At 39.2% G+C, this 21,140-nt stretch overlaps 1 protein-coding gene across 5 annotated transcripts in view; it reads left to right on the top strand.

Annotated features, from left to right (window-relative positions):
- ATE1 (arginyltransferase 1) overlaps window positions 1–20,888 on the top strand; it is a 183,678-nt gene extending 162,790 nt beyond the window's left edge. For all 5 annotated transcript variants that reach the window (XM_025396388.1, XM_025396385.1, XM_025396387.1 and 2 more), the window contains one exon: window positions 19,992–20,888. In XM_025396388.1, coding sequence (XP_025252173.1) covers window positions 19,992–20,170 — 179 coding nt within the window. In that variant the 3' untranslated portion in view covers window positions 20,171–20,888. The remainder of the gene's footprint in view (window positions 1–19,991) is intronic.
- The last annotated feature ends 252 nt before the right edge of the window (window positions 20,889–21,140 follow it).

Here is a 21,140-nt window from a genome sequence, read left to right as displayed (position 1 = left end):
CTTTTTTTAAATTAGTACACTTTTTTTTTTTTTTAACAGCTTTAGGTTCACAGAATAATTGAGCAGAAAGCACAGAGTTCCCTGTGCCCTCCAACGCCCCTCCCTGAGCCCCCCATCATCAACATCTCACATTGGTGTGCTACATTTGTTACAGCCGATAAGCCAGTATTGATCCATTATTGTTAACTAAGGTCCATAGTTTGCATTAAGATACGGTCTTTTTATTTTATTTTTTCAAGACAGGGTCTTACTGTGTCGCTCAGGCTGGAGTGCAGTGGCGCAATCCTGGCTCGATGCAAACTCTGCCTCCTGGGTTCAAGCAATTCTTGTGCCTCAGTCTCCCAAGTAGCTGGGACTAAAGATGCGCGCCACAGTGCTCAGCTAATTTTTGTATTTTTAGTAGAGCAGAGGTTTCGACATGTTGGCCAGAATGGTCTCAAACTCCTGGCCTCAAGTGATCTGCCCACCTCAGCCTCCCAAAGTGCTGGAATTACAGGTGTGAGCCACTGCACCCAGCTGGGTACGTTCTTTGTGTTGTCCATTCTCTGGGTTTTGACAAGTGTCTAATGACATGTATGACGTGTATCCTACAGAGGAGTTTCACTGGCCTAGAAATCTCCTGTGCTGCATCTGTTCATCCCTCCCTTCCGCATCTCCATCCTCTGGCAGCCACTGATTCTTTTACTGTCTACATAGTTTTACCTTTTCCAGAATGTCTTCAAATTGGAAACAAACAGTAATATAGCCTCTTCAGATTGGCTTTCTTCATTAAATGCATTTAAGGTTCCCCTATATCTTTATGTGGCTTGATAATTCATTTCTTTTTATTGCTGCATGATATTCTGTCAGGTATAGTACTAGAGTTGATCTGAAGGACATGTTGCTTGTTTCCACTTGTTGGCAATTATGACTAAGCTGCTGTAAACATTTTTTGTGTATTTTTGTATACACATAAGTTTTCAATTCATTTAGATCAATACCAAGAAGTGCAATTACTAGATCATGTGGTTATTGCATACTACATTACTGATAATAAGTCTCCACTTTGCTGTACTTTTAGGTTTTCAATTTTGCTATTTTAAACCATACCCTTAAATATACATTCTTTTGCATATATACTAAAGTTTCTGTAGGACAGATTCCTAAAAATGGGATTGCTCTGATAAAAACAATGTGAATTTGCCTCTAAAAGGCAAATTGTACACTGTAGTGTCCTACCCTCACATCATACACAGTAAGTCTTCAGTTAACATCATCAATAGGTTCTTGGAAACAGTGACTTTAAGTGAACTAATGTAAAATGAAATCAGTGTTATCATAGATTTAATTTACATAAACAAGAGTTAAGTTCCTACAGAATATTTCTGGTCACGAAAATATGACCAAATTTCTAAAATCTAAATAACGTTTCTAATATTAAACATTGAAATAAATGTGAAATATGTACGTTTAGGATTCGTAAAAGCAAGATAATTATTTACCTATGATTCCAGTTCCAAGTGTCAAGGGACTAGAGCCTATCCCTGTGGCTCAGAGCACAAAATGGAACCAGTCCTCGACAGGACGCCATCCCCTCACAGGGCACACGCACACTAACCACGTTCACTCACACTGGGACCATTTAGACCCACCAATTCACCAAATGTGCACATCTTTGGGATGTGGCAGAAAACTGGAGTACCCTGAGAAAATCCACACAGATGTGGGGGAGTGGGCAGATGCCACAGAGTGGCCCTGACCGGAGATACCTTTTTTCGTCAATGTTGAAATCAATGTTTCATCAATGTTTTCGACTAGTGAAGCAACCAGTGAAATAACATTGTTTGAGAACCTGCTGTAGTTATATCAAGTCTTCTGAGGATTTGGAGGCCAGACTTAAATGTGGTCATTGAATCTACACATGGTAGTTGAATCCACAGCATGGGTGCAATTTTCTAGGGAGAAAGTGTAGAGCAATGAGAGGAGGACCTAGAAAATGAGAGGAGGACCTAGACACTGTGTAACTTCCAACATTTTATAGGTAAAGAAGGGAGAAGTCAGTCAATGAAAAAGGATGGCCCTGGGGTGAGAGAAAACCCAGGATAAATAGTGTCAGGAAAGCTGAAGGCAGAGTGGGTTTCAAGGAGGATGACATGGTTTTCTGATACGCTTTGCTGAAGGTAACAAAGATAGAAACATATCCATTTTGTTCGAGAACAAGGGGACCACTTTGACTTCAGTGAACAGAGTGAAGGTGACTGGGCCAAGATACACTTTGAAATAGATTATAGAGTGAGTGGGAGGTGAGGGAACAGCTGTTAAGTAAATACTTTTTAGAGAAGGAAAGAAAAATAGAATTAAGGTAACTGGAGGATGAGAAGGGGATCACAGAGAGTTTTTTTGTCCCAGATGGTAGTCTTAAGCTTTTGTAAGAGTTAGTGAAAAGGAACTAATATAGAGAAAAAATTGATTATAGGAGATACTGTAATTTACAGAGATTATATACAGATTGGGCTGAGACTAGGAATGGGGAAAAGGATGGATTTCTAGATTGGGACTTGTGGCAATGTAAAGAAAGGAGTTTGGGAGGCAGGGCTAGGGAAGTCGGAAAGGGGATCCTCTTCAGAGATTAGGGCACCCTAAATTTCCCAGAAAATTGGGGTTATACGACAGGCATGCCTTAGAAATAATGTGTTCGGCTCTAGACCACTGCTAGAAAAGAAGTCACACAAATTATTTGGTTTCCCAATGCATATAAAAGTCATGTTTACAATGTGCTGTAGTCTATTAAGTGCACAACAGCATTACGGTGGAAAAAAAAAACTATCTTACATAGCTTAATTTAAAAATATTCTATTACTAAAAAATGCTAATGATCATCTGAGCCTTCAGGAAATCATAATGTTTTTGCTGATAAAGAGTTTTGCCTTGATGTTGACAGCTGCTGACTAATCACAGGGTAGTGCTTGCTGAAGGTTGATATGTATCTTTGTTTGTTTGGTGTTGCTGTAAAGCATATCTGAGGCTGAGTAGTTTATAAGGAGGAGGTTTATTTGGCTCAGGGTTCTGCAGGCTGTGCTTGAAGCTTGGCACTGGCACCTGCTTGGCTTCTGATGTGGGCCTCAAGCTGCTCCCACCCGTGGTGGAAGTCAGAGCAGAGCCATGGCATGTGCCGGGATCACATGGCCAGAGAGGAAGAAAGAGACAGGAGAGGAAGGTGGCAGGCTGTTCTTAACAACCAGCTCTTGTGGGAACTAATAGAATGAGAACTCGCCTCCCCTGCTCCAGATCATTAATCTGTTAACGAGGTATCTGCCTCCATGACCCAGACACCTCCCACTGGGCTCCACGTCCAACATTGGACATCAAATTTCAACATCATGTTTGGGAGGACAAACATGAACTACAACAGGGTGGCTGTGGCAATTTCTTAAAATAAGACAACAAAGAACTGTGCTGCATCAGTTAACTCTTCCATTCACGAGAGTTCTCTGTAGCATGCAGTGCTGTTTGATAGCAGTTGAGTTTCTCTCAGACTTGGAGTCAGTCTTCTCCAGTCTCGCTGCTGATTTATCAACTAAGTTTATCTAATATTCTTTAGGTTTTTTGTTGTCATTTCAACCATATTCACAGCATCTTCGCCAGAAGTAGATTTTGTCTCAAGCAGTCACTTTCTTTGCTCTTCCGTAAGAAGCAACTCCACCTCCATGCAAATTTTATCGTGAGATTGCAGCATTTTGTCACATCTTCAGACTCCACTTCTATTTCGAATTATTGTACTGTTTTGACCACAGCTGCAGTAACTTCCTCCGCTGCAGTCTCAAACCCCTCCAAGTCATCCATGAGATTTGGAATCAACTTTGTCCAAATGTCTGTTAATGATATTTTGACTTCCTCCCATGAACCATAAATGTTCTGAATGGCATTTAGAATGGTAGATCCTTTCCAGAAGATTTTCAATTTACTTTGCCCAGATCTATCAGAGGAATCACTTCTATGGTAGTTATAGCCTTATGAAATATATTTCTTAACTAATGAGACTTGAAAATTGAAACTACTACTTGATCCATGGGCTTCAGAATGTTTATTGTGTTAGCAGGCATAAAAACAACACTGATCTTGTTTCATCAGAACTCTTGGGTAACCTGGCACATTGGCACATTGTCAGTGAGCAGTATTTGGTAAGGAATCAGAAAAACTGAGCAGTAGGTCTCGACAGTGGGCTTAAAATATTCAGTAAAATATGCTGCAAAGAAAACTATTCTGTAAACAGATATGCCGTCATCTAGGTTTTGTTCTTCTATTTATAAAGCACAAAATTTACTGTAATTCTTAAGGACCCTTGCATTTTCAGTATGGTAAATGAGCATTGGCTTCAACTTAAAGTCACCTACTGTGAAAGTCCTAGATGGCAGCTTCTACCAGTAGAAGATTGTTTCATCTGCATTGAAAATCTCTTGTTTAGTGTAGCCACCTTCCTGATGATCTTGGCGAGATCTTCAGGGTAACTTGCTGTAGCTTCTACATTAGCACTTGCTGCTTCACCTTGTACTTTTTTTTTTTTTTTTTTTGAGATGGAGTCTCGCTCTGTTGCCCAGGCTGGAGTGCAGTGGCGCAATCTCGGCTCACTGCAAGCTCTGCCTCCCGGGTTCACGCCATTCTCCTGCCTCAGCCTCCCAAGTAGCTGGGACTACAGGTGCCTGCCACCACGCCTGACTAATTTTTTTTGTATTTTTAGTAGAGATGGGGTTTCACCGTGTTAGCCAGGATGGTCTTGATTTCCTGACCTTGTGATCCGCCTGCCTCGGCCTCCCAAAGTGCTGGGATTACAGGCGTGAGCCACCTGCCCGGCTGGCTTCACCTTGTACTTTCATGTTACGGAGATGACTTCTTTCCTTAAACCTCATGAATCAACCTCTCCTAGCTTCCGCCTTTTCTTCTGCAGTGTCCTTACCTCTCAGTCTTTAGAGAATTGAAGAGAGTTAGGGTCTTGCTCTGAATTAGGCATTTGGTTAAGAGAATGTTATGCCTGGTTTGATCTTCTATCCAGATCACTGAGACTTTCTCCATATCAGCAATAAGGGTGTTTCACTTATCATTTGTGTGTTCACTGGAGTAACACTTTTTATTTCCGTGAAGAACTTTTCTTTTGTATTTGCAACTTGGTGGTTTGGCACAAGAGCCATCAGTCTGTCTCAGCTTTCAGTGTGCCTTCATCACCATGTTTAATCATTTCTAGCCTTTAATTTAAAGTCAGAGACTTTCGACACCTAAAGGCCTTTTAGGGTTTTTAATTGGCCTAATTCCAATATTGTTGTGTTTTAGGAAATAGGGAATCCCAAGGAGAGGGAGAAAGACAGCAGAAGGGCAGGTCTATGGGGCAGTCAGAACATGTACAGCATTTATCAGTTAAGTTTGTCATCTTACATGGGCATAGTTTGTGATCCCCAAAACAATTACAATAGTTAACATCAGCGATGACTGATCATAGATCACCATAACAGATATAACAGTGAGAAAATTTGAAATATTGGGAAAATTACCAAAATATGACATGATAAACCAAGTAAACACATACTGTTGGAAAAATGGCACCTATTCTCAATGCAGGGTTGCCACAAATCTTTATTTTGTAAAAACAAACAAAAAACCCTCAATATCTGTGAAGCACAGTAAAGTGCCACAAAATGAGGAATGGTTATGTTTCCTCCAGTAGAGCCTGTCTCCATAGGGAAACCAATACTGTTGTAAGGAAAGTGAATTTGTATTTGCCCCTAAGATTAATACTGTAATTTCTAATTTAATTTTACGCTCCAGGAAATTTTCAGAGGTATTGCTGCCTAAAGGTACTTTTGGAAGTCTCTAGCTTAATTCTCTTGGAAAGAATCAAAAATCAACCCAGTGCCAAATTCATTCTTTGGAAATTAGTAGTATGACTCCTTTTCATTGTAAATGGGAATTTGGCTTTGTGACCTAAAGAGGTTGCCTGTCCATTTACCATCATGGTAATAGCTTTTGTGACCTGTGAAATATGGTAGAATTTAAAGCTATTGATTTAAAACAAAAATCTTACAGGCAAACTGAACATAATAGATCCTAAGATGAACCAATTCGATGTATTTGATAATTAAAAAAAAAAGTATTAGCTACACATACATTTACGTATATTAAGTATAGTACCTTCTTTGTCCTTTTCTCAGGACCCTATCCTATTTAACATCTTTATTTTTATTTTGATAGCCACATTTCTGTTACTGTTCAACTGGTAAGGATCTCTTAACGTGTCAGAAGAAAAGAAACAGAATGTGAAAATACTTCAGTAGGCTGGAGTGACGGGAATATGTCAGAACAAAATTTAACAAAAGAGTACAAATGCCATGCTTGGGTTCCAGAATACACACAAATATGAGGGAATATGATGGGAAGGTGAAGAACACAGTTTAGCACTAGCATTTTGATATAGTTTAGCTCTGTGTCCCCACCCAAGTGTCATCTTGTAGCTCCCATAATTCCCACATGTTGTGGGAGGGACCCAGTGGGAGATGTTTGAATTATGGAGGCAGGTCTTTCCTGTACTGTTTCTGTGATAGTGAATGGGTCTCGCAAAATCTGATGGTTTTAAAAATGGGAGTTGCCCTGCACAAGCTCTCTTTGCTGCCACCATCCATGTAAGATGTGACTTACTCCTCCTTGCCCTCCATCATGATTGTGAGGCTTCCCTACAATATATTTTTTATTTTATATTTTATAAATTGCCCAGTCTCAGGTATGTCTTTATCAACAGCCTGAAAACAGATTAATACAGTAAATTGGTACCAGGAGTGGGGTGCAGCTGAAAAGATACCCTAAAATGTGGAAGCACCTTTGGAACTGGTCAACAGGCAGAAGTTGGAACAGTTTGGAGGGCTAAGAAGACAGGAAAATATGGGAAAGTTTGGAACTTCCTAGAGATTTGTTGGATGGCTTTGACCAAAAGCCTGAAAGCAATGTGGACAATAAGGTCCAGGCTGAGGTGGTCTCAAATGGAGATGAGGAACTTGTTGAGAACTGGAGCAAAGGTGACTCTTACTATGTTTTAGCAAAGAGATTGGCGGAATTTTGCCCCTGCCCTAGAGATTTGTGGAACTTTGAACTTGAGGGAGGTGATTTAAGGTATCTGGCGGAAGAAATTTCTAAGCACCCAAGCATTCAAGAGGTGACTTGGGTCCTGTTAAAGGCATTCAGTTTTATAAGGGAAGCAGAGCATAAAAGTTTGGAAAATTTGCAGCCTGACAATACAATAGAAAAGAAAATCCCATTTTCTGAGGAGAATTCAAGCTGCCTGCAGAAATTTGCTAAGTGACAAGGAGCGGAATGTTAATCTCCGAGATGGTGGGGGAAGATATCTCCAGGGTATGCCAGAGGTCTTCACGGTTTCATGGGCTGGGCCCAGGGTCCCTGTGCTGTGTATAGCCTAGGGACTTGGTGTCCTGCATCTCAGCCACTCCAGCCGTGACTAAAAGTGGCCAAGGTACAGCTCAGGCTGTTGCTTCAGTGGGTAGAAGCCCGAAGCCTTGGCAGCTTCCACGCGGTGTTGAGCCTGTGGGTGCACAGAAGTCAAGAATTGGGGTTTGGGAACCTCCGCCCAGATTTCAGAAGAGGTATGGAAATGCCTGGATGCCCAGGCAAAAGTTTGCTGCAGGGGTGGGGCCCTCATGGAGAACCTCTGCTAGGGCAGTGCAGAAGGGAAAGGTGGCAGTGGAGCCCCTACACAGAGTCCTTACTGGGGCACTGCTGAGTGGAGCTGTGAGAAGAGGGCCACTGTCCTCCAGACCCCAGAATGGCAGATCCACCAACAGCCTGCACCGTGCCCCTGGAAAAGCTGTAGACACTCAACGCCAGCCCGTGAAGGCAGCACGGAGGGAGGCTGTACCCTGAAAAGCCACAGAAACAGGGCTGCCCAAGACCATGGGAACCCACCTCTTGAATCAGAGTGACCTGGATGCGAGGCATGGAGTCAAAGGAGATCATTTTAGAACTTTAGGATTTGACTGCTCTGCTGGATTTTGTACTTGGCATGGGACCTGTAGCCCTTTTGTTTGGGCCAATTTCTCCCATTTGGAATGGCTATATTTACCTAATGCCTGTACCCCGTTTGTATCTAGGAAGTAACTAACTTGCTTTTGATTCTACAGGCTCATAGGTGGAAGGGACTTGCCTTGTCTCAGATGAGACTTTGAACTTGGACTTTGGGGTTAATGCTGAAATGAGTTGAGACACTGGGGGACTGTTGGGAAGGCATTATTGGTTTGAAAATGTGAAGATACGAGATTTGGGAGAAGCCAGGGGTGGAATGATATGGTTTGGCTCCGTGTCCCCACCCAAATCTCATCTTGTAGCTTCCATAATTCCCACATGTTGTGGGAGGGTCCCAGTGGTGAACTATGGGGGTATGTCTTTCCCATGCTGTTCTCATGATAGTGAATGGGTCTCATGAGATCTGGTGGTTTTAAAAATGGGGGTTGCCCTGCTCTAGCTGTCTTTGCCTGCCACCATCCATGTAAGATGTGACTTTGCTCCTCCTTGCCTTCTGCCATAATTGTGAGACTTCCCAGCCACGTGGAACTGTGAGCCCAGTTAAGCCTCTTTCTTTTATAAATTGCCCAGTCTTTGGTATGTCTTTATCAGCAGTGTAAAAATGGACTAATACAAAACATTTTTTATTTTTAAATTTCAAATTTATAGGAAAATGACAATAATACAAAGAACATATGCATACCCTTCAGACTCCCCAGTTGTTAACATGTTACCACATTTGCCTTTTCGCTTCTTCTGTTTTACTCTGTATTTTTTTCTAAACCATTTGAGAATAAGTTTCTGATATATTGTACCATTGTCCTTCAGTATCCCAGTGTATATTAGCTGAAAACAAGGACACTTTTTTTTACATTACAGAACATGGCCATCAAAACCAGGAAAGTAACATTGAGATATTACTACCATCTAATCCACACACCCTGTACAAGTGTTACAGATTTTCCCCTTAATGTCCTTTATAACACAAAAACACATACACAAGCCCACTTTACTTTTCTCTCTTTCTTTTAGACCCAAGGTTCAAGTGAGGATCCTGTGTTATATTTATTGTTGTGTCTTTTTAGGCCCCTTGTCTAGAACAATACCATAGTATATCCTTGTCTTCTGTTACTTCGATATTTTTGAAGAGTCTAGTCACTTTGTAGAGTAGTTTTTAATTTTTGTTCATCAAATATTTCTTTATAATTAGATTCAGGTCATGTAGTTTTGGCAAGAACACCCTAAAAGTGATACTGGGTTTGTATTGCATCATATCAGGAAGTGTGCAGCGTTAATTCATCTCTCTGCTGTGACTTGAATTTTTATCACAAATGTACCAGGTTTCTCCACTGTAAAGTTGATAAGTATTTTGTACATGTTAATTAGTAATTGGTAAATATTTTGTAGAAAGTTGTTTCGAGATGGTGTAACTATCCTATTGTGTCAAACGTATATCTACTAGTTTTTACATCCATTGATGGTTCTTGCCTCAATCAGTTATTACTGAGATGGCTGCCAAATGATGATTTTCTAATTCTATCACTACTTCTACTTTTATTAGTTGGCATTCTGCCATAAGGAAAAGCAGTCCTCTTTCCCTGTCTGTTTGTTGTTTATATTGGCGTGGACTCATGGCATCTCGTTTTAATCAATGTGTTATAAATATTGTTACTTTCATTATTTCTTTTGAATGCTCAAATTGTCTCAGATTTGGTCAGTAGGAGCCTTTTCAGGGTGACTCATGTTTTCTTTTGACGAGTCCCCATCATTCTTTGAGCACTTCCTTTCTGGCACAAAATATTTCAGACTCATCTTATGCTTTCTCTGACTCAGTTCTGTAATTAGGCACTTCTCCAAGGAGCCCTAGTTCTTTTTCTTGGAGAGTAGTATTCGGAATACAAGATGTGACTAATAAGTATGGTCATTGCTGCTGGGGTTTCATTGTTTCTAAGCCCTCTCAGCAGACAGATCTAGGCAATACATGTGAGTTTACACACATATATTTATATCTACCTGTGTATCTGTTTGTCTATATCAGTGTATAAAAGTCATGAGTTTTCACCAGTATCTGGAACTTTAATCCACTCAACAGTTCTAGTCTTCTCCTTTTCCATACCTGTAGCTCCATTCTCTGACTGAGAAATCTGGCCTCCCATATTCTCAGTATATTTATTTATATGCTCAGTTCCCTTGTATGTGACTAATTTCTTGACCACATGGGCCAGAATTGACCAAGTCCTGCCAGCCTGAACTCGCAGATGTCTCTTTGGCCCAAGCCCCCGCACATAAACCAACTTCCCTCTCATCTTTGAGAAATTCTGTAATAGCATGTTTTAATTTACATTTCTTTCATTGTATTCTATGAGTTTTTAAGCCTTGCCTTTAGTAGGATAAAGATAAACAGTGGAATAGGAAGTGTCTAAGATGAGTACCTAGGAGTCAAAACATGGAATAGAAATTTGAGAGTCCTTATTTCATCATCGTAAGAGAGATTTTGTTAGCATTTTACTTGGCCAGTATTTACAGGTCCTACCAGCAGTGTGTGTGCTGAGGTGATAAAGTTGATATGATTTTTTTGCATGCAATTGCCTGATTTTTGCATTATCTTTCTGCTTTTCTCTGGTGACCTTTTATGGGACTTTGATATCAAATGAGCATAATATCAAAATTAACCTGGAGTTCTTTCTGGCTAGAATCATCTTGATAAATTAAATGTTTTATATTTTGTTATGTGACTTTTGGGAGCCAATGTTATTTTTAATCAACATCATATCATGAGTTTAAATTACATAGATTTTTTTTTCCTTTGAAAAATTATATTTTAGCCATGCCAGTTCAGCAAGAAAATGAAATAAAAGGCATTCAGATTGGAAAGGGAGAAGTAACACTGTCTCTATTCTCAGATGACATGACCTTGTACCTAGAAAATCCTAAAGAATGTAAAGAACTATCAAATATAATAAATGAGTTCAGCATACACAGAAATCAATTTTATCCTACACACTTAAACAATGAGCAATTTAAAAAGGAAATTGCCAACGATTGCATTTACAATAGCATTAAAATAGAATTGTTAGGAATAAATTTAACAGAGCAATGCAAAAATTATCTTCTGAAAAATATAAAACATTGTTAAATTACAGAAGACCTAAATAAGTGAAGAAGACATCCCATGTCCATGGATCAGGAGACTTGATACTGTTAAGATGGTAGTACCCCTCAAATTCGTTTACAGACTCAGAGCAGTGACCTACTAAAATCCCAGCTGGCTTCCCTGCAGAAACTGACCATCATAAAATGCACATGAAAATTAAAAGAACCCAGGATAGCCAAAACAATCTTTAAAAAGAATAATAAAGTTAACACTATGTGGTCGTGGCATGCAGGTAGGCATACAGATCTGGACTAGAGTTGAGAGTCCAGAAGTAAACCCTCATGTTTATGGTCAGTTAGTTTTCAAAAAGGATGCCAAGATAATTCAATGAAAAGGATACAGTCTTTCAACAAATGGTTCTGGGTCTTTCAAAAAAATGAAATTGGCCCTCTACTTCACACCATATACAAAAATTAACTCAAAATGGGTTGGACTTAAGTGTAAGAGCTAAAACTATAAATTATTAGAAATGTCGGGCACGGTGGCTCACACCTGTAATCCCAGCACTTTGGGAGGCCAAGGCAGGCGGATCACGAGGTCAGGAGACGGAGACCATCCTGGCTAACACGGTGAAACCCCGTCTCTACTAAAAATACAAAAAATTAGCCAGGCTTGGTGGCGGGCGCCTGTAGTCCCACCTACTCGGGAGACTGAGGTAGGAGAATGACATGAACCTGGGAGGCGGAGCTTGCTGTGGGCCGAGATTGCGTTACTGCACTCCAGCCTGGGCAACAGAGGGAGACTCCATCTCAAAAAAAAAAAAAAAAAAAAAAACAAAAAAACTTAGAAATACACATTGGAGTAAATCTTAATAACCTTGGACTGGGCGGTATTTTCTTAGATATGATACAAAAAGCACAGGTAACAAAAGAAAAAAATAGATAAATTGGACTTTATCAAAATTTAAAACGTTTGTCCTTTCAGAGACCCAGTCAAGAAGGTGTAAAGATAATTCACAGAATGAGAGTGTATTTCCAAATGATGCATTCAGTAAGGATCTAGTAACCAGAATATGGAAAGAACTCTGACAACTCAATAAAAAGGCAACCCAATTAACAATGGGCAAATGATTTAAATAGACATTTCTAAGAAGACATATGAACGGACAGTAAGCACATGAAAAGATGCTCAGCATCATTAGCTATTGGAGAAATGCAAATCGAAATCACAAAAAGATACTGCTATGTACCCACTAAGAAGGCTGCAACCTAGAAAGCAGCTAATAACAGTGCTCATGAGGATATGGAGGAATTGGAACCTTTGTATACTGCTGGTGGGAATGTAAAATGATGCAGCCACTTTGGAGAACAGTCTGGCAGTTCTTCAGTATGTTGACTGTTAATAGATGTTATGGTTGCACAACTCTGTGAATACACTAGAAATCCTTGGTTTGTATAATTTAAATGGGTGAATTACATGGTATGTCAATTATATCACAATAAAGCTGTTATTAAATGACATTTTATAAGCTTAGATATTTCTTAGTTTTCATTTTGACCAAAAATATTTTGAGTGAAATTACTAACAACAGTATTACTTTATAGAATATGAACATGCGTAATTCTCTCAGCTGGAGTCCCAAAATAATTTCTGAGCCTCCCACCAAATGGGCTTAAAGAATGGGCTGGGGAGCCTTGTTATCTCTATCACAACTACTCTGCATTTCTTGGCCTATTCTTTTGCCATTTTATACTGAAAAACTTCCTTTCTTCTCACCTTTCCTGTCCCCTCCCGAGTAAAGATTAAAACATTTGTTAATATCTCCTGTCACTTAAAAATATTCTAAATCATACTTGACTTTGAACTTCCAGAGTTGCGTTTTTGTAGAGTATGTCTCCCGCTGTCATACATTTGTTGAAAATTTTAAATTATTTCATTAAATCAGTTTTGTCCAGCTATCTCTGGCCATCTGCCATTTATATGAGTATCTTCCTTGGAGTGTGTAACTTGTTTTATTTAAGTAGTAATGCTGTATGTAGCAGTAAATAATGAAGGTAAGAAAATAGACTTTCATTATTTTTTGGAAAGCCTAGAAATTATAAAGTCTCTTTAAGAATAACAAATGAGTTAAATCCCCATAAGAAGGAGAAGTAAAGCTTTGATCTCTAGATTCTTGTCCTTTGAAAGCACCTGTGATGTGCAGTTCATCTCCTGTGAATAAAAAGTTGGGGAAAAAAATCAAGTAGTTGTTGCCCATCAGTTTTCCTTGAAGATTAAAATTTCATGGAGTTGACAACATATTTGTATCACTAGTGATCAAATGCTCATCTCAGAAGAGAGTTTGCAGAATTGCTTTTGGTTTTTATTTTATGAAATTAGATTGTGATACATCAGCGAGGAAAAGTGGAAGAAGTTCTAGTTGGAACAGGTTTCTAAGATATCTCAGTAAGCTGGGAGTTTTTCTTAGATTAAATGGTACGTGGTCCTTAATCTCCAGATGGCTGATTTTTCTGTTATCTTCACGGTCACCTAAGAAAAGGCCTGTTGTGCTGTGTGGGTTTAGCTATAGAAATTTTTGTCTACAAGCACTGATGACATTTATTAGGCAGGCAACAAAAGATGATTATAAACGGGTTTTGTAAGGATTTGGGGTACATTTTTTCCTTTAGTATATAAATCATAATTTATTGTTAATGGCTTAAGTATCTTTTGCTTAGGTTTTAGTGTTAATTATGTAGAATATGCTAAGAATAAGAATCTGCCTTTCTTAGGAACGTAACTAAATGAGTGTAAGACCACAGAACGTTAAGCCCAGAAGACAGAAGTATGTTTTGCCTGTAACGATAATCAGTAGTTTCTCAAGTTAATATATTATACCCACTGAAGGGGTAATTTGATGTTTCTTCCTTCAATTAAGGTATGGCTAGAATGTGATCCAAAACCATATTTGAATATTTAAATGCATTTTATGAAATTGTTAAAACACTGGTAACTTGGATGGGGATTTGGTGAGGGTAGGAGGAAACTGTAGAAGGGAAGGTTCTGCATGAGGGCTGACATTCTGCTCTACTTTGTTTATTTCTATGTTACTTGAATTTTACAGCAGGCATTACTTTGATGACTAAAAATTATGTAAAATTAAAAATCAATGTTGTTATTGAATATCGATTAATTGATAACTAATTCCAAGACAGTTTGTTGAGTTCAGTCAGTTTGATAGATTGAGTTTTTAAAAATGTATAGTGTATCTTTCCTTTGTTTCTATTACCGTATGTCTTGTTGATCTGTGTTCCCTTTTTCTAAAGTACTGCATTTGTAGCTTGATTTCTTTGGATATGCAGAATTCTAAATTTGAGTTACAATTAAAGGGTTTTTTAGGTGAGAGAAGATAGGCTTTAGTATTAGTTTTTAAGGGGAAACTAAATGTTTTTATTTACTTGTATGTTAATATCTGAGTATACCTTCCTGGTTGAATAAATTGTTCCTGACACAATGTACAAATTAAGTTTGAATTAACATAACTACAGAATTAGATATAATCTTACCTAAGTACTGAGGATTTTGTGAAATGTTAGAACCTGGTGTATTGGGCATTATGAACATTAACCCAGGGAAGCAGTTAGATTTGAAGGATGGTATGGGCAGGAGCTTGACAGATGGTGGCAACACATATTATTAGATGTTTCTGTGCCATTTTTATAGCCAAAGTGTGTTCACGGGAGAACTAAAGAATTTGGGGCAACTGACAAAATTAAGTCGTATTTTAGTAAATTAATTTAAAAGTTTCCATCAAGTTCCAGCATAGTCTGTGAGTTGATGATGGAATTAGCACCACATTACTTGCAATATTAAACAGCAATCCTACAAACTTCTGAAGGATTTGAACACTAAGACTAAATATAGTTGGATTTCCAAGTGTCTTGGATACATTAACATTGAAGAGAATGAGAGGATTTTAAAATTCATTAGTATCACTTTTTATAATTATGTATGACATTAAAAAGTGAATAGCTTCTTAACATCTACTTTGTAAGATACTTTATTATGGATTTGACAACTTTGATCCAGAACAATTCTAGGCCTCAAAACTGTTTGGAGTTTAAAAAAAAAAAAAAACTATTGAATTTGATTAATTTCTGTGCCATAACTCTATAAAAATGCTGTAAATTAATTTAGAAGTTTAGGAGACTTAATTAGATATGTTTGTTAACAGATAGATCTCAGTGGCATCATAAGTCAAGCTGGAATTCAGTGGTTGAAACATAGGTATTGTAGTTTTCCCAAAAATATGACAGTGTGTCATTTTAGAGCTTTTTCATGTGATCTCAATAAATAGAATGGAAGTGTATATTTTGACAAACAAAATTTCTGCTCTCTACAGGGAATACATTTTAAAATAATTGATGTAAATTATACATAATGGTAGATTTTTCACAATCTTGTATGTTTATTTGTATGTGTCATACTGGAAAGAAGTAAAAATTAGAAGATGACATTTTATTTTAGATAAAATGACATATCAGATCTCACACCCTAGCAAATAAGAACGTTTCATTTATTGGGACCTTAAAGTATATCTGTCCCCAAATATTTTAGGATAAAGGTTTAAACTGTTAAGCATCATTCTGTATAAATATAAACATACTTTAAAATTCCAATTTAAAAAATTCAAGGTTTTAGATTTAGAAAATTTTGTTTTGCCATTGTTCTTGCTGTTTTTTCACTTGCTGATCTCACCGATCTTCACTTTTTTATTTGTATTAGACTCTAAATATGCTTGCATCTGCCGTTTTCCTGCTAGACACATTTAGATGGTAGAGATTGTTATTCATGTTGCAATATGCACACATTATCCAAAATGGACAGCAGGAACCAAGGTGCTGCCTCTTCCTTTGTTTGTCATTTACTCTGGTAAGGGATGTGGTAACCTAGTACATGCTAAATGTATAATTGTTTCAAAGTATGTGGACTTTCCCCTTTGGTTGGATAAAGTAATTTGTAAGAAACATATTTTGAAATTCGTATGTGTATCAGGATCTAACCAGGAACACCAAAACCACTTCAAGTATTTACAACAGAGAAAATGTAATGCAGGGAATTGGTGATAACAGGCAGTAGTGTTGCTAGGAGCCAAGCAAGGCACAGAAAGGTGACCCAGAGATTAGCAATTAGGAGGAAGATACTGCTACCCTACGCTGAAGAGGAAAGGGGGTCCAGGGGTCAGGGCTACCCAGAATCCTGATAACTTCAAGAACAGCTAGAGCGGCTTCCAAAAAGCAGAGCCATGGAAGAGAGAGGAGAGGTTTGCGGGGGAAATGCCCGTGCTTCTCTCTCCCCCAGCTCCAGTCCCTTGTTACTGGCTGAACCCAGTTGGAGACCATCTGAGCCTGCAGGAGCCAGCCTCCTGCAATACAGAGCAGAACAGGTGGAAGGTGAGGAACGGAGCTGAGGGCAAGCAGGCGCAGGATGAAACAGCGATATTGAAGAAGTTCCTTCTCGTGACAGATTATGTCCATCTTCATCTTGATCTCCTTTGAATATGTCCCTGGACAAATTGAAAACAGAAAGTGACAGGCTGGGTGCGGTGGCTCACGCCTGTAATCCCAGCACTTTGAGAGGCTGAGGTGGGCGGATCATGAGGTCAGGAGATGGAGACCATCCTGGCTAACACGGTGAAATCCCATCTCTACTAAAACTACAAAAAATTAGCCAGGCGAGGCAGCAGGCACCTGTAGTCCCAGCTACTTGGTAGACTGAAGCAGAATGTCATGAACCCAGGAGGCAGAGCTTGCAGTGAGTGGAGATAATGCCACTGCACTCCAGCCTGGGCAACAGAGCGAGACTCCATCTCGAAAAAATAAAGAAATAGAAAACGACAGTGGCACTCAGTTCTGTGGATGTGAAGGTCCTCTGACTGGCAGCGTTGGTGTTCCTTTCTCCTCATCCCTCCATGCCATCCCAAGCTGGTTCTCAATCAAAGACTGTGGTCTTCTCTGCCAGTGTAGAACTTCTTTTTGGCTGACAGCACATAATTAGCTTGCATCTCCTGCTACAAACCTCTAAACAGGCATAGAATGTAGTCATTTGGGGGAATGCCCTAACTGACATTCTGTAAGATGATTGAGATCAGTTAAGCCTCTGAAATAAATTCATATAGTGGGAACACTCTCATTTAGATGTCGGAAGGAGTGTTATGCCTGTCACTTCTGAAATTGACCTTGGATGATTTCTCCTGATTAATTAATTAATATCCCTTTAGAGAAAGCAGTGACTGTTGAAGAAGAATAAACTTTTTTTTTTTTTTTTGCTATGATTACAAAATAAGGGATGTAATCTAACTTAAGTATTTAGAGCATAGAGCCTGGTATGAAGTGGACATGCAGTAAAATGTTCAAATTTGTAGTGGATCTACTGTGAAAAGTTGATCATTGGCTTTGGGCTTTGAGAACTAGATATAGGATTTTATCGCTGGAAGACTAAGAAATCTCCTAAAACAGTCTGGTTGATTTATAGAAAAGGAGGCTGGCATTTCTATTTTTATTTTCAGGAGATTCAAATTTACAAAACTAAAATGCTTAAATCAACCTTAGAAAACAACTATTTTTTAGATGACAAAAGTCTTACAGAATATAAAAAAAAGATGAGTGTGTGTGTGTGTCCCAGTGTGAAAGTCTATAATTAATTCTCCCAGAGGTTGATGCGGCAAATATTTGCGGTGCCTCTGCTGTGTGCTAGGTAGTGTTCTAGGCACTGGGGAAATATTAGCAGACGAAACCGTTGAACTATTTCTTCTTACAGCACTTTATTCCTAATGGAAAGGGAAATAGGCAGTAAATATATGTGTCAGGTGGCGGTAAGTGCTATGATGAAAGATAAAGGAGAACTAGAGTGGGTTTCCTATTTTGTGTGGGTCCAGGGAAGCCCTCTGACGCTCCGGGGAGCTCCGGGGAGTAAGAGGGTGAGCTGTTTGATGCTGTGGAGAAGCGGGTAATTCTGGGCAATGGTAAGGGTTAGCAGTAAGTTCTATTAACAGGCTGACATATATGTCTCCAGATTTTTTAACATTGGACTTTTAAATAAAATTTGTTTATACCGTGCCCACTTTTCCCTTTCACTTAACAGTCTGTCTTCCTTTGTCTTTTTAATAGTTGTGTATAACGTTTCATTCTGTAGCTATACCTTAACTCTTTACCCAGTTCTCCATCAATGGCCATTCAGGCTGTTTAGTTTCTAATGTTAGAGAGGGTGTTGCCATACACAGCCTCATACATGCATGGAAACGCTTGTGTGGCTGTTTCTCTAAGACAGTTGTTCTTAACCCACTTTAAAAGGCTTAAGAAAATGCTGAAGCTCAGGTCCCATTCAGACTAGTTTTTATATTAGGGTCTCTGGGGAGGGGATCCAAGCTTTGGTATTTTTCAAAATCTCAGGTGGTTACAATATATAGTCAGGCTTGAGAACCACTCTTGTAGGATTGTTCTTAGAAATAGACTTACTGAGTCAGTGATATGAAACATTGTACATTTTAGTAGATACTGTAACATTATTCTCTATATTCTTTAGGATTAGGAGTGACTGCCAGTAATAGAAACCTAAGATAATGTTGGGTTGAACAAAATAGTTTATTTGTAATGTAAATATCTAGACATAGGCAACCCGGAGCTGGTATGGCAGTTTTGTTCCATGAAGTCCCCAGTTGCCCAGCTGCCTTCTAGCTTTTGTTTTGGCTGAACTGAAAGTAAGCTCTTAGCCCAAAACTCCAAGGTGGAGGGTAGGGATCCTGCCATCACATCCACGTTCCAGGCAGCAGAACGAAGGAAAGGTTGAAAATCGGCAAAAGGTACAGGTCAGCGATCCTTTGGAAAAGATGAAACTTCCACTGAACACTTCCACTTGTATCCCATTGGCCAGAACTTGGTCATGAGCCCACACCCAGCCGCAGGAAGGCTGGGAAATAGGCTTTTGTCTGGGTAACCTGTGTGCCCTGAAGAAAACCGGGGCTGGTTTTATATGAAAGAAGAGAAGGACAGATAGTGGCAGCCACCAACAGTCTCTTCTGCGTCTTCCATGAAAGCTGTAAGAATCTGCCCTCCTACCTAAGACCGTAAGGGCACATTGTCCAGACCTGGTCAGTCACAACTGCAGAGTCAGCCGGAAGTTTCAGTGCAGAGATGAAAACTTCAGATAATATGTTGGTACAGGGAGAGGCAAAACAGACTTAAATCAGATGCAGGAATGATGCTGGAGAGTTGTAAACTTTATCATGTGCCAGAAAATAAAGGTGCAGGAGGCCAGTGTTTTAATTGGACACACTTCTTTGTCTCTGCTTGATGTTTCAGCTGCCATCCTGGCGGGTCTTTATCACCTTCAGCATGGCAATTGTTACTTAATTACTAACATACTCAAGTTTGTGGTAATATTAATGCTGCCCACCCTCACTTGAACATACTTGTCAAAGACATCTTAATACATAATTTTTATGTTTTAAATTAAAAATATTTTAATTAAGAAATGAAGGCTGGGTACAGTGGCTCAAGCCTGTAATCCCAGCAGTTTGGGAGGCCGAGGCGGGTGGATTACTTGAGGTCAGGAATTCGAGACCAGCCTGGCCAACATGGTGAAACCCCATCTCTACGAAAAATACAAAAATTAGCCTGGTGTGGTGGCACACACCTGTAATCCCAGCTACTTGGGAGGCTGAGGCAGGAGACTCGCTTGAACCTGACAGGCGGAGGTTGCAGTGAGGTGAGGTGGCGCCACTGTACTCCAGCCTGGGTGACAGAGCAAGACTCTGTCTCGAAAAAAAGGAAATGAAAAGTTTGATATGTGACATTTTACAAATCAGTATTTGTTGTCATTGCAGTGGATGAAGATCGCAGTACGGAACCTGACCGATTGCAGGTGTTTCACAAGAGAGCCATCATGCCTTACGGTGTTTATAAGAAACAGCAGAAGGACCCAAGTGAGGAGGCCGCTGTTCTGCAGTATGCCAGCCTGGTGGGGCAGAAGTGCTCCGAGCGAATGCTGCTGTTCAGAAACTGACCTGCTCGCCTCTGCCGGGGGTTCCTGTGTTGTGCTGATGGTTTGTGTCAGGGTACTTACTCAGTACCTGTGGGGAAGTAACTGTCACCACCCACAAATTAAGACAGTTTTTATTTTGACTATCTATGGCTTTTAAAATATATTTTGTGGCAATGTATCTGTGAGAATCTCATGGTTAATATAAAGATTTTAAAACTGCATTGTGACCTAGTCCCCGTAATTGGGGTTTATCATTTTGGAGGTTGCTTTCTAGAGCAAGATATGCTCAGATTCTCCTGTTTAAATTTTGTAAAATGAAGAGGTGAATCTAAGTAACTTAATCACAGTTGTGCATTTTTTTTTTGGTTCTGTTAAAGAAATTAAAACAGACTGTTTCCTCAGGCCCATTTTAAACATGAACTTATGTTAGGAAACCTTAAGTATGGGGAAGGTAGAAAGTTTGTTTCATCACTTAGAAAATATGTCTTCTCAAGAACAAAACTGTGTGCTGTTACTCAGTGTTCAATATTAAATTGCTGCCAAATGTTATGTAGTTTAATAGAGAACTTGAAAAAATAAAACATTAAAAAGGATCTTGTGTTAGCATCAGGTATCCATTTGTTCAGGACAGTCCTGTTCATGTCTGTTGTCTTGGCATAGTTTTTTTCCCTAGAATATAGTACTCCCTTTTACTCTAAAAAATATCCCAGTTTGGACAATAAAATACATAATTACTCTAGTTATATTATTTGCTTTATTTCTAAAAATGCAAGAAACTAAATTTTTAAAAGAAAAACATTGGTTCCTGCCTTGATCTAAGCCTCATCCAAAGGAAATAGTCCCTAGTTTTTTATCTTACAACTCAGGACATTTGTCTTTGGTTGTTAATGGAAATTAGTTAGTATGTGATCACTTTCATAGTTCTGCCCAAATCACATGTAAGAAGGAATCATTCTGACCTCTGTTCCAGGACAAGAGCTAGAACAATCCA

Source organism: Theropithecus gelada, chromosome 9 (genome assembly GCF_003255815.1).
Source record: "Theropithecus gelada isolate Dixy chromosome 9, Tgel_1.0, whole genome shotgun sequence".
Classification (NCBI taxonomy): Eukaryota; Metazoa; Chordata; class Mammalia; order Primates; family Cercopithecidae; genus Theropithecus; species Theropithecus gelada.
This window is presented reverse-complemented; position numbering and strand designations above follow the sequence as displayed.